We start from the raw sequence: 14,593 nt of genomic DNA, 5'->3' as shown, positions 1-14,593 counted from the left end.
AAAATAATAAATACATTTAAAAAAGTATACTAACGACAGGCCTGTGCTTCTTATTTAACCCTCCCTGAACTGGAATCACGTTATCTTATCTTATCTCAGTATCTGTGCAGTGTGCAACAACAAGAGGAAGAAGAAAGAAAATCCATGCAAAGATAACAACAGCAACCATCCGTACTCACGCAGCCGCAGCCCGCCGTCCACGCACAGAGATCCGGGGGGAAAGATGTGAGAGATAAGGGTCCTTGGAAGCAAAGAAAGTGAAACACGACCGCATCTCTCCCGCTATCTCTCTCTCTCTCTCCCTCTCTCTCTTATGTGTGTTTTTGTGATTCAGACGATACCGCGGGAGGAGGAAGAGGAGCAGCCGGTACGGGTCGGCACCGGGGGCGATCCGCCGAGATGAGATAACCAGAGGCGGCTGCTGTAGAGCCGGTTATTGTGGGCGACTGTCCGCTTTCTGTCCGCGCTCCAGAGGAGTGATCTGAGAGAGGGAGGAGAGGAGGGATCACCCCGATTCAGATACATCTAGAGTGGCTTCACACACACTCACACACTGCACCATGGATGATTAAGTACCCATCTCTCTCTCTCTCTCTCTCTCTCGCGCACTCCCTCTCTCCTCCCCACCACCCTCTTCCATCTTTTCTCCCCCTCTCTCCCTCCAGGACTCCCAGCAGCACTCTGACCTCAGATAAACCTGGGCCGGTTTTGCAGGAGTGCTGGACTCACTGGTCTCCAAAACCTATCCCGAACCAGCCTCCAGCTTATTCCATCTTGACCGTTACATTAGTCATCTATCATGCTGGCATGTGCAGGATTAGTGTGTTTGAGATTCCCATAGAGAGGAAGCTAGATAAGAGTCTTTGTTTATAGTGAATGAATTTTTTTTTTTTTTTTTTTTTTTCACAGCAGCAAGAATGCGTGTCAGGACCCCCAATGATAAATACGTTTAAGTAGAAGAGACCTGAAGACAGTCTAGGGAGATGCAAAAATTGACATCTAGTTGAAAGTAGACATTTGAAAACAGGAACCTGAATTCACTGGAAATGACAGTTTATGTGCAACATATTACTTTTTGTATTAACATAAAAAGAGAAAAGAACATTAAAAAAGCAATTGATATGTGTTATCTGATAATATTTCTGAAATTAAACAACTTCACACTTTCACACACAAAACCCCCGTTTGAAAGTTTGTGCAAAATTGTGACATTAAAGCCAAAATGTACTCTTACAATTTGATATATTAGTTTATTTTACATTTTGTAATTTTGTTTCAGTTCAGTTTGTGATTTTGTACTTTTCCCAAAAGTACTTCTGACCTCAAAACTGTGTAAACTTGATGCACTGTGTGGGCTGAAGGCCTTCACGAAGATGGAGACAGCAAATCATTTAAAAACAGAAGTTTCTCCACTGTTTGCAATATCTTATGGCTGTATTGTGTAACCGTCTGTTAGTCCCATAGCCTGCAGTGGTTAGTAGAGGGTGGTTACGGTTCCTACGAGGGTCAGTGCAGTGAGAGAAAGAGAAGGCAGGTCATGGAGAATGTAATAATAAGTTGCTACAGGATTAACAGACAGGAGAGAGACTGTGGAGAGAACAGAGACCCAAGAGTCACCTAATGTAATGAACCCAGTGTAAAGAGAAGAGGAGAGGAGAGTCACAGGGACAGTTCTGGATTTCATGTGCTATTTCTGCTTCATTACGTGACATAATAGGTGAAAAGGGCAACCACAGCATCCAGCATGACCCTGACAGAAGTGTTAAGGATGTTTCTCTTGTTTGTCACCAACCTAGGGAAACCGCAGTCTTTTTACTTTATTTCATAGGACCCTTTTAGTGGAATTTTAAAGGTGCAGAAATCTGCTGAATAATTTGCTAAATGCAAGCTGTTAGATGATGGGTCAGCGGCTCCATTGTGATTACAAAGGGGAGGTTGTAACCAAAGAGCTGGTGCTTAAAGTGACAGAAAAATGCTCATCCCTTTCCAAAACATCAAGTGTGGAGGTCCTGTATGACTTACAGTACCTTTGAAGTGAAGCTGCTTTTAGCTTTACAATCTTCCAGGTGTATCTGTGTGTCGGCAAGACAAGACGGGGATAGAAGTGGAATGTAGTGAGGAGGAAATTGTCAAATACTTTTGTTGCTTTTTGTGTCAGAGCAAAGTGTTTTTCTAGATGTTTTTATTCGGTAAGCCATCAGAAAATGTAATAATAAAATTAGCTATAAAAGATAAAATATTTTCTTTCACCCTCCTCAAAATTGCTTAGTGTTTTTTTAAAATTACATACCACTGGCTTAACATCCAAATATCGCTGTTGCCCCATCAGTCAGTTTCCAGTCTCTATGGCAGTGTTTTGATATTAGGCTTCTGTGATGTGGACTAACAGCGCTGCAGTTCAAAAGTGTATCTACAATCACAACGGCATGAAACAACACAGTGTCTCCTGTGTGTATTTGTATCATACTGCACTAACACAGCTTCTGAGACACTGCAACATCACAACCTGGCGTTATTTACAACAGAAAGATGAGAGAGCAGAAAATAAAACTGTGCCCAGACTCTTTTGGGATGCGTGTGATTTAAATTCCTGAAACTATTTCCAGGGGAGGAGTAACACAGGTTATTTCCTCCAGTACTTCAAACGCAATGGTTGCTGGAGGTAAAAGGGAAGTCACTAGCCTCTGGAGGTTAGCCAAAAACTAGATAAAAATCGCTGGCATCTTTCAAATAACACTGCTCGCAAGATTCACTAAAAATAGAAAAAATGAAAAAAAAGGAAGATTTCAAGTACACAAAGAAAAGAAGTGGGAACAGGAAAGAAAGGCTACTTGAGTATCTCTTGTAAAGACTTGAGCTGTGAAGATTAAGAGCTTAGAAAATTATAGATAATATTGATAATACTATGATACTGCTGGTGCTCATTTAAATAGGTTTTGTTCTCTGCATCTGATTCTGGTTCTCTTTTGTATTTCTGCCCCCTCTAATTAACACTGATAGCATCTGACAAATGGAGACATCACAGTGTCGGCGGTGGGTGGCTATTTACAGAAACACGCACACACACACACACACAAACAGAGGCACACATGTTGTCAGCAGCACCTGCTTCTGGTCTTGACAATGTGTGTCATTATTTATGGGTCTGCCCTGAGAGGGAAAGTGAAGGGGAGAAATTCAGACATAACCTTTTCACTGTACTGGTTATATTTGTTGTATTATAGTTTCATAAAAGGAAACAGTTCCCAAAACATTCCCTTCAATAAACTTCAATAGCAAACTGCTTGTAGAAATCATGGGGCTTTGCTACTTGTTTGATGTAAAAGCTGGCACATATACAACAAAGCAAAACAAATCCAGAAAACGCATTTAGTATGACAGAAGAAATGTTATGCAAGTCATGAAAGGAGAGTCCTCAGACGCGCAGAAACTGCCTTGCTTGCCCTTTTGTCGCTGCAGTATTGTGTGTGTCCTCCTCAGGTTACCTCCCTCCAACAGATAAGTAGGAAAGGAAATAAATAAATTAGAGGTCAGGCTAAAGTTTCCCTGTGACAACATCTGGCTTCGTCAGCTCGCTTTGTGTGTGTTTGTGCTGCATTTTTTTTTCCAGAGAGGTGATGGACCAAAGAGGAGACAGACAAGGGCTCATCTGTAGGTGTGCAAAGATGACTCATAAGGGAATAGCAAATGCTACAGTGCCAAATCATACGCACAAGCTCCTCTCAACCCAATTCAACACTTTTTAGTTCTTTGTTTTTACCTTTGGGTGACAGAAAGTGAAGGCTGAACACAGTGGTTGTTATGAAAAAGTGAAGAAACCTCATGATATTTCTCCTTTCCTCTAGTCTATTATTGCCCTTGAAGGTCTACAAATCTGATATGTAATGGTGCAGTCCATTCCTTTGAAGTTTAGTTTACCTGTCACAAAGAGTATTACTAAGACTCTAAAAACAGTTGTATAACATTTGAAATATAAAAAATAACCCTGATGACATCATTAGGGTTATTTCAGATTTGACTTAAAGGTCTAGATCGAGTGACAGAAATAATTGAATATGATATTCATAGGTATGTTTTAATTTGTGTACAATCACCTGAAAATACGAATCATTGTGTTTTCGTTACCTGATTTTATTTTCAGGCGCTGTGGGTCACCTTCCATGGAGTCCGCCACGTTGAACTGCGTTGTTTCAATAGCCCAGAACAGACAAACCAAAAACTGGCTGTAGATAGGGCTTAGGAAAGGGAGGGGTTAAGCGAGTGAGTTGCAATCTGCAACTACACCACTAGATGCCACTAAATTCTACACACTGGTCCTGTAAAGCTGCCTGTAAAGCTGCAATAGTTAGTTACAGTAGTACATGTGATAGATAATGAGTGAAAATATTTGCTTTGTCTGGCTCTCCTAATGGCATCTGCAAGAATCCACCGCACCTGAACGTTGGTTGAACAAAAACAACCAATTCAAGATAATTGATTGTTGAGTATCATTCCCAGAGAGAGTTGGTAGCTTGAAGATAGTTGATTGTTGAGTGTGTGTGTGTGTGTGTAGGTGTGTGTGTTGGTATTTGAAAAATATAGGATCCAGTGTTTTTGGAGCTTGACTCCCGATTTATGAGTTCTAAATACTAAATCATTAGAATACCCCTTTTAATCAAAGGGGTCAGCAAGGTGGAAAAGCTTTACCTGACAAGCTTGGTTTACTTTCCTTTACAGTATATTTTATACCTTTCCAGTCATGTAACAAACCAAGAAAAAACATAACATAACTCTACATCCCAACATCCACTTACGGCCACTCAGATCTACACCTTAAAAGGGTAAAACTAATCTAAAATGCAAAGAAAATTTAATATGTAATTTAAGAATTATGTAAAAAATAAATAAATTAAATTAGTGATGCCATTCTTTCACTTCACTGCCATGTTTGTAATGAAGTCAAAACCCCCCGACCTAATACTCCACATTACTGCCCTGTACAAAGCAAGCTGCAAGTGTTTGAGAAGACTAACTAATAATTAATAAAAAAAAATTCTTGGTTTATGTTCTCGCATAATTTGCTTTAAAAGACAGCTGCTCTGTTCTGATTGATCTGCATTATTCACAGAACGCAGCATTACTGAGGACGAGCACTTATCTTCCCTGCTGCACCACCTGATATCAAGGGTTAACAGTACTCTGATACTACAGAGCGAGGGAAGTTGAGAAAACAGAAAACAGATGGGTGGTCTTGCCAGGAGATAGAGATGCAAATACACCTCTAATGTAAAAGAGAAACAGGCAGAGAAAGATGCATGACAAGAGAGAAAGGGTGAGCTGAGAAACAGACACAAGCACACAGAGATAAAAAAAAGACAGGAGAGTGAAAGAGAGACAGGAGAAACAGACAGATTGAGGAAGGAGGGAGGAAAACGGGTCTCAGAGCCGACAAGGTTATCTAGCCATGCGTGTGCCAACAGTTCTCTCTGAAAAAGGACCGGCCTGTCTAAATGTCAACACAGCCTGGAGCAGTGAGGATATACCCTGAATAAGATATGCAGTGGAGAGATATGAGAGGGACACAGACTGAGACAGGGCCGCAGGGTCATTTACATCAGCGGATGTCATTAATACAGCAGCACACACACACAGAAGTTAATCACATGAAAAGCAGTTAATTGAAATTCAAACTCAAGTTTTGTCAATATGAAGTAGATAAATAATATTTGATAAAGGATTTCAGACCTGTTGCATTTATATATTTGTCCTTTAATATATTAACATATTAACTGAAAGACAATAAGTGAACGCACATATCTTCTATTATCCCGACAGAGATACATATTAGGTGTTTTTTGGGCCCCTTCACAACTGCAGGTTCTCTAACACCACCTGCAGGAGTGCCTTTGTTACTGCACCTCAACGCGCAACAGCGACAAATGTGAATATGCATGATAAAGTGTTGCAGTTGATGCTGTAATGGATATTTGATTATTACAGGAGAGAAAATTAGGTTTTGAATTTCTCATTAATGAAAAAGGTAATCAGGGGATCATGTCAATTCAAATGTAATTAATGGTTGAACTCAGTTGTATCTACAGCCTCATCAATAGGCATCCTATCCTTTAATCTGTGTTCCCTGATGACCCTGGGGTTTATATTTTCATTTATCTTTTCTAACACTGACAAGGCTTAGGCGAAATGGCAATAAGGGCCTCTTTATCAGCAGAGTCAGGAGGTAAGAGAGAGAGAGATAACCAGCATGTGTCACATTTAGTGTTGTGCTTTGAATGTGCACTCTGCAAATAACCCTTTTTTTTAAACATTACAATATGTTAAAAACACAAAAAACACAGAGGACAAGGCAAGATAATAATATGATAGGACTGCATCATATTGGGAAATATTCACCTGTTTAATTTAGAAACATAATAAACACAACCAAAGTCAAACTATAGAACTGCAACTTAATTCAATACAGTTGTAACTGACCATAACATTTTCTATATGTATACCTAAATAAGGCATTAAACTGCTGTCCTTGTGTTCACAATCACAAAAAGCTTAAAATATAGCTTGAAGTTCTTCATTATATTACCTACAAAGAAAATGTTCTTTAAAAGAATATCTACATGATGCAGGAGAGTGAGAAGGCTAGGCAAGATTTACAGGTTGAAGCCTGAATGTCCAAAATGGTTTTCCTTCCTGTCACCTTTTCTCTCCTGTGATGTGATGGCAGCTGCACCAGGTTGACAGTCAGCATTAGAAACTAAAAGCTGCTTTGGAGAGTAAGAGCTTTCAGCAAATAAAATCCAACAGGGATCAACATTTTCTATTATTTACTTTCTATGATATGTCACGTCTATTCTGCCAAAGGAAGGCCATTGTTGGCTGAGATCCTACAGTAACCATATGGAAACTTTATCATAAAAATCATAACATTTAGACAATATCTCAAAGTTGAAAGCCACGTCCACATTCAGCAAAATGATTTAACAAGTCAGAGGAACACTTATGCTGATTTCCTCTGTGGAAGAATGCTCCAGTAGGATATCCTTCCGACTGAGACAAGGTTTGCCCCATGTGTATACTGTATATGCCATTATTTAAATAATACTTTGTACAATGATCGCCCTGGATGCTTCTGTAAACTGCCTTGTAAACAGTCAGCAAACCTAGTCAATCAAAAGTAGGAGGTGGTAGGTGGATGCAGTAAGTTGTTCAGGCATAAAGAGGCTGGTAGCCACTCCTCCGGCCGCCGGTTTTACAGGTGATCACACATACGCTCAGCATCCCAAAGAACTGCAACAGGAAAAATGAAGGTAATTAGACACAAGCTCCTTGAATTAAGTTTCGGGAGCTTTACATGCTCATGGGACAAGCTCAAATACTTACATTTCTATAAATTAATTTTTCAACTGTACCACTTTTCTTCTAAAGTTTATATCAAGTGCTAAATAAGAAGTAGTCTACGGGACAATCAGGTCATTCTATTCATTTACTTTTCCCCTTCTAAGGAAATCTTGGAGTTAAAATTTCTTAGAAAGCTAGCTTTGATTTTCAAGCATAATTGAATCAGTAAAGTGTACAAATGCTGAAATGGCTGTTAGGATACCACACTGATCCGTTTTTGTTTCAAGGAGTAGCCCTCAACAAAGCTATCATTGTACTTTTACTTGAGTAGATTTGAAGACTATTCAAGTGATTCAACTGAACAATATTCCAACTTGTTTTTCCACCCCTGACAAGCACTAACATGTCACACCCAGTACAATACATATCCCACTAGTTCTCCAGAAAGATTGACATGTAGCTAACTGCAGAGTGACAATAGGGAAAAGGATGTACAGTAATTCTCATTCACTGCTGCTAAACTGTATGTGACCGTCTTTACCTTGATGATGGCGAAGCCCAGAATGACCAGCATGGCGTAACCCAGCACACCCTGTAGGAAGATATCCAGCTTGGCCTCACAACCCTAAAATACATGCACACAAGTACAGTGAGCGCACATACTGTACATGCACATCTGTAAATGTCTGCTCTCGCTTTACTGCCTATAATTTGCCTTTGCAGACTTTATGTTATGCGTCATAAAAGCATTAAAAATCATTCAACGTAAGATCTTTCCCATTTAAAGTCTTCAAGTTGCACTTTGAGAAGCAGTTAAAAGCACATATACGACAATATCACATAAACATATCATAATCCCAAGCTCAACACAGACAAAAGCACATGTAACCACACCTACACCAACACAGTATTTCTGTCAAAAAGAGCCAGTAGTGCTTCTGTATGATTTACCTCTACATTGAGCAGGTCCGGTTGATCCAGTCTGCCAGTGCACTGTGTGGAGGTACGGTTTTTACAGCAGGACAGAGGCACTGTGTTGTTGTGGCTTGCAAACCAGGTCGTGTTGGACCAGCTGGTGTAATTTCTGACACCACAGCACTGCACCTGCACAGACAAAGACAAAGTTAATAAAGAACTCAACAGGAGTCCAAAAAATACATCTGACAGTGAAAAAGACATTATAGAGAAATGGAAAGAGTGACACTATATGAGAAGGGCTTACGGGAAAATACCAACCTCTTACACTTACATCTTTCACCTATAATGTGGAAGTTACAGCACAGAGGTTACTAAAAGATTTTTCACTATCACACTGATTTCACCTATTTACTTTCTACTTCAGTGAGCAATTTCCTGCTACTTATAGAATGTCTTTTGACAGACCTAGAGGTGTGAATTTGATGCATGCTGGTGCAGAGCGCAGCAGTCGTTTATGGATGTTATTTCTATATTGTTGAAGACATTTCAGCTCAGGCCCAACAATAGGGCAGCGATATACCATCATACCACCATGTTTTTAGCTGTTGCTGTTTTAAGATGCCTTCTTTCTTAAAAGACAAGAGACAGGCAGACTGAGGTGCAAGTTGAAAGTACAAGAGTGGGAAGTGAAAGCAAGAAAGCAAGAGAGGATGAAAGCAGAAGTGGTGGAAGAAACTAAAAGTACAAGTGGAAGACAAAGCTTTTTATATACAGTAGAATATAACCCCAACCTCAGTCTGCAGGTAGTCCACAGCTCTGGTCTCAGCGTTCTGTCCATCATATTTCATGAAGACATTGTTCATCGAGCGCTCCAGGTCGCCACTTATCTGGACAGACGCAAAGAAAAAAACACATAATGCCGACAGCTGTCTAATATAGGCTAATATCTACTATAGTTTACTGTTAGCAGTCGGGTGAAAGAGTACATGTATCTGTGACTCACCTTGCCTTGGTAAATAAAGCTAAAGACCAAAGCAGCCACTTCAGCTGCAAAGATCAGCATGATGATCAGAAAGAACTGGAGAGAAAATAAAATGAGAGAAGTTGTAAAAACAGAGTGAGAGGATAAATAAAAGCTTAGGGAAAACCAAAACAAGACACATTACAGATAATAATGAAAATGTGAACCTCCTCTCTCCTGCGACACACACTTACAAAGCTAAGGCCGACTTTGGACTCCCGGAGTGTGGCGCAGCATCCCACCAGACCAAAAATGAACATCACCACACTGACGCCGATGATGATAGCTGCCGGGATCAATGTGTACTTGTCTTGAATGAAGTGGTCGAAGTTGTCATAGCTTCTGAGCATATAGGCACCGACATAGGCCAACGCGGCTCCTGCAGCCTGCATGGAGGAGAAAACATCAACAAGTTACGTGTCAATTGTTTAAATTCATTCAAAGTTTGCAATAGGTTTAGGGAAAGAAAGAAATATTTTGGTGTGTGCGCATGAAGGTAAATCAGAGGTAAAACAGAGGTGATATCCTGGCAGAATGTTCATCCTGCCCCAGTTTTCTGGGCAGTCACCACCATCAATCCTCATTTTTACTGTAGAGCTCCCTTATTATTGCTCAAACCTGGGTTCTTCATTTCAGTTGGAAAAAGTGATTCCAGTAAGGCTGTCAGTAACATTTCCCAACAATGTTTGAATTTCCATCTAGCTGAGTTTGATGGAACTCTGACTTAAAGGATTTTGCTGTCACATTTGTCAGTGAGTCAGCCAGCTTAAACTTTTAAGTTCATTATCTTGATTTCTTCAGTTGTCAGCTCTCTACATGTATAATCGGCAAATGAGAAAAGAGTAAATGTAAAGGAAAGTATTTACCATTACCATTAGACATAACAGTTTTCAGTTTCATATATAATAAAACATACATACAACACACAAATAAACACTGAATGAATACATTTTTAACTGCTGATGTTTTTTGACCACAGATCATTCTGCACAAAGCACTAGCTGAGGGCCAAATTAAGGCACACCTAATTTTGACAATTTCCGTCCTAGTTATTTGGGTCAAAAGACAACAAAAGAGTAAAGAGTCAACAATCATGAAGTTTTTTTTTTTTTTTTTAAACCTTTGCATAGTTAGACTTTGCATTTAAAATACCAAAGTATTGTGGGAACAAACACACATTGACACAACTGAAGGAATTTGTCACATGATCTGTTTTTCTCTCTGTGCTGTGGTTGAAAGCGTCATACTCTCTACAACAGAGAGGAAAGAGCTGTTGTTAACCTTCTATTCATGAACACTGATGTAAGATCAGTTTGGTCTTCTGTCAACATGACATACTGTAGGAATAAAAGCTCAGAGAGATAGAAACAGAGGTCCACCTACAGTCAATGAGAACCATTAACTGTAAAGAGAGAACAAAGCTGCTTTTAGATAAAGCACAAAGAGATTTGCTCTCCTTTTATTATTCATTATCTGCTGGGATTCCATGTGATGAACACAGGCTGTTAAGGTCACTCGGTGGAGTCAGATGTTGATTTGGCATTAAGTCACACCATCATTGTGACGCTTCTACAAGTCATGCTTCAGCAGTGAGCTCATCAATCATAAGACTTTATGTTTAAGGGCCAATTTTGACACCAGAACCGCAGTGATTGTTCTGTGATCTGGTCTAAAGGGTCAACACTATAAAAACTGTGAAGCAAAAACAACTGAAAACAAAGTATTTATTTTATTATCAGCACTCCTGACGTTCCTTTGACCTTTGAAACTCACTGTATCAGACCTGTGTGTGTGATAAAAGAAGTCCAATAGACGGGGGGAACAACAAAAACAACTGGTGGGAGATGAAAGCTACATAATTAATAAGAATATAAAAAAAAATCTAAACAAAAAAATGTGTTCATAGTCAAATATAGAGGTTTGTGTAAGCTCTATTTTTTAAATGCAACTGGTACGGCCCGAATAGGTGACAATATGTGATCAGCAAAATTTCCCTTCACATGGTGGATGGAACATTTGTGGCAAAAATACTACATACTTATTAATCCAGAAATCCCCCTTCATGTGTGTCTGCGCATTTGTGTCATTTTCACTTTTACTTCCCCTGTAATGAGGTGAGTTATAGATTGGGTATCTGTCTTTGTTTGCATGTATTTTGTGTGGCCTAACAATCATTCACCCTCAACTTCAGCCTCATGACTCACTTCTCTTAATCACTCCATAGTCACGGGATCCCAACCCCCCTCCCATCTCTCACCCCTAATCTTTCTGGAAACTCTGATCTTGTGCCTAAGGAGCAGCACAAAGAGGCTTACACAACATATAGCGCCCCGGTGCACGGTGTCACCTCTCTGGAATGTGAGAAATCTCTGAGGCGATGTTTCTTAAGACTGTGGGGATGATTTTAGTGGGCCCCTGCATGAGAATCGTATTGGTACTGTATCTTAGACCAGGTTCCAGGGAGCAGACATTTTGGGAGAGAAAGCAGCTATGCATGCTCACGTGCTCCCAAACATTCAGGACACATGAACTTTTAAACTTTTACCTTTGAATCTCCTCATTTGTTTAAAAAAATAATAAACCGTGTTATATTGCGGCACCATTAAATCAAATGGAAATATTCTAATTAAGTGGATCCTTTCATACACATTTTTACTGAATTCACTACCTAATATTTGTCATCTTTTGAAATTTTGGGATCTTCAAAATGACTTCAAATAAACTTTTGTGGGTTTGTGCAATGTTTATCTGCATAATGTGATCTCATAAAGATAGGTCTAACAGTGGGTCAGGCAGAGTTTAACACTATAATTTAATATTTTGATTTTAAAAAATTCTTAATACATGCCTCCTACGCCCGAGTTACAGTTAATCTGTCTTTCAAATAGTCTTTCTCACAAACCCGTAAACCAGCGTTGTTTATCGATATCGTTGAGAGGCTTGGAAATTCAATTATGATGATGATGGCATGGATGAACAACCAGTAGGGGACATTTCCTACTGTATCTAACAGAATTGAACTGCTACTTAAGGCCTGAAGAATCTGAGGGAAGCAGCAAACATGGATGCTCATTATTATTCAGACTACACATCTGAGCTGCAGCTGTCTGAAAAAACAGGACAAATCCAGATGTGAGCGACACTTTGAGATATGTGCTTTATCAATGAGAGGTGATCGTATAGAATTTCTACTGCTTTGCCACTAGAAACCTGCAACGTATGTGACAGATCTTTGTCATGTAGTAGGGATGTGTTTGTGTATAGTGGCTAACAGGTGAGAAAACAATCAACCCTACACAAGTTAAAGATCACAGACCCATATATGCCTGTATACCTGCACGTGTGAGACAAACCGAGAGACAAAGCATTAGATTGACAGAGTGAGGAAGTAAAAAGTGGATGTGTGGCTGTTTGAATTCAAGAAATAAACCATGCCTGTGTTTTCCCAGTCCTCTCGCACAGTAATCAAATTACACAGACATCAGCCACAGCCTCAGAGAAAAGTTGACTCTGGCCCTTCAAAACTCATTTTCCTCTGAGGGAGACAGAGGAGAACTGACAACTGTTTGTAAGCGAGGGCCAAATGGAAAGAGAGGAACAGAAATCAAGGTACAAACTCTGATCAAACGTTGAATGAGTCAAAGTTCAAGCTGGCTGACTCACAAACAGCAAAAATCATTTAAGTTAGAGTTCCAGTAAAGTGGACGGAAATTCACATTGTTGGGGAAATATTACTCACAGCCTTTCTGGAATAAAAGTTTCCAACTAAAATGAACAACGCAGGTTTGAGCAATAATACGGGAGGTGTACACTGAAAATGAGGAAGTACAGTATAATGATGGCGACTGTGCTGGCCAGAAAACTGGGGCAGGATGCCAGGATGTTCATCCACTCATTACTCTGATTTACCCTAACACACACACACCAAAACATTGATCTTCCCCTAAATCTAATAATAATAATAATAATAATAAAATAGCGATTATTCTGTGATAAAAGGTAAGACTGCACTGTTGACTCCATCCTAGAAAGCAGCCAGATCAGAGAACTCAAATCTCTGCAGGTGGAAAAATAAGATCGCGACTTACCCAAAACACCAAGCTGAGGAAGAGGAGGACGGTCTTGGACGTGAAGATTCCGCAGTCCATGTTGTCTGAGGGAGGTGAAGAGACTGAAGGAGGACTGTGGAGTTGCTCCGGTCCACTTTATATCTCGCTGCTGGTTGTTTCTGCTGCTGCTGCTGCTGCTGCGTTGGTCACAAGTTTCCTCAGCCTGTCTGGCTTCAGTCTGTGATCACATGGTCACATGCTTTGGGGAGGAGAGCAATGAAACAGAACAGGTTCTACATCCTTCCACCCCCCCTCCCACCTCCCCACCCTGCTGGGAAGCTATCACGCAGCACTCCTCCTCCCCCCCAAAAAAAGGGAAACCCGCAGAGATATGGAGGATAATAGGAACTACTTTAATGATAAAAGTTATTCTGCAGGCTATTTGACATATTTTTATTCTGGTTCGAGCCCTTTGACTCACGTTCATCTTCAGTTAAAAGTCTAGTTTGTATCATTTAGGAAGATCTGTTGGCAGAAATTGAATATAATATTCCTAGGTAAGTGTATGATCGCCAGAATATAAGAAACTTCACGACTATATTCCATTAAAATCCTACAGACTTGACCTTTAATATGCCTTATTTCATTTTCTAGGTATGTTCTGTAAAAGATAAAACTATAAAACTACAATTTTCTTTTATTTATTTTATTTTTACAGCTTCCACCTTGTTTTGAAAATGGATTTTTTTTCTGTTTTGTTTAAGTTTCCTTTGAAGTTATTCTTGACACAACAAACCTACTGTCCGCTATTGACAATATGATCATGTGATTACACAGGAAGTGTGAGGCCACCAAAGGGGTCATTGATTAGATAATAGCCCCCTCCTCTGTTCCTCAGCAGTTAATTACAATGACAGAACTCATTATGATTTCCTGTGTCACAAAAGAGAAGACTACTGGAATTTACTGCTACAAAACAATGATTTTACTAATGCTATTTCAGTAGGTTGTATACTGGAGATTTAATCCACTAACACATTTATATATGACTTACTATGGAACTTTGAGGGAGGACAACATAAGATAACAGCTGCTTTCTGACCGAGACACAGCTCAAGACTTCAGCACATATTCTAAAATGACTCACTTATAAGCACTACATTTGTGTAAAGACTAGACAAACCTACAAGAACCATGAAAAGAAGTCAAATTTTGGTTTAATAACAGGGATGACAACGCCAGTCACAGAAACAAAAGCAAATCCAAGCTGTGT

General features: G+C 39.7%; 1 protein-coding gene across 1 annotated transcript; it reads right to left on the bottom strand.

Moving 5' to 3' along the window:
• Nucleotides 1-5,746: 5,746 nt before the first annotated feature.
• Nucleotides 5,747-13,568, bottom strand: tspan36 (tetraspanin 36). Its single transcript, XM_035659260.1, has 7 exons — nt 13,360-13,568; nt 9,466-9,657; nt 9,254-9,328; nt 9,042-9,137; nt 8,284-8,436; nt 7,874-7,957; nt 5,747-7,281 (listed from the first exon to the last, which is right to left on the bottom strand). The coding sequence occupies exons 1-7, from the start codon at nt 13,417-13,419 to the stop codon at nt 7,201-7,203; spliced, it is 741 nt and encodes a 246-aa protein (XP_035515153.1). The 5' UTR covers nt 13,420-13,568; the 3' UTR covers nt 5,747-7,200.
• Nucleotides 13,569-14,593: the final 1,025 nt, after the last annotated feature.

The sequence above is a fragment of the Morone saxatilis genome, unplaced genomic scaffold (genome assembly GCF_004916995.1).
Source record: "Morone saxatilis isolate NCDOM2014 unplaced genomic scaffold, NCSU_SB_2.0 Contig16, whole genome shotgun sequence".
Taxonomy (NCBI): Eukaryota; Metazoa; Chordata; class Actinopteri; family Moronidae; genus Morone; species Morone saxatilis.
The sequence above is the reverse complement of the archived record's forward strand: the minus strand, read 5'-3'. Positions and strand labels throughout refer to the sequence as shown.

Coding starts and splice junctions, on each gene's coding strand:
- tspan36 (XM_035659260.1), bottom strand. CDS start 13,419: ATGGACTGCGGAATCTTCACGTCCAAGACCGTCCTCCTCTTCCTCAGC. Junction 7,958..8,283: donor CGGACCTGCTCAATGTAGAG/GTAAATCATACA, acceptor CATGTATTTTAG/GGTTGTGAGGCCAAGCTGGA. Junction 7,282..7,873: donor TGGGCTTCGCCATCATCAAG/GTAAAGACGGTC, acceptor TTCCTGTTGCAG/TTCTTTGGGATGCTGAGCGT.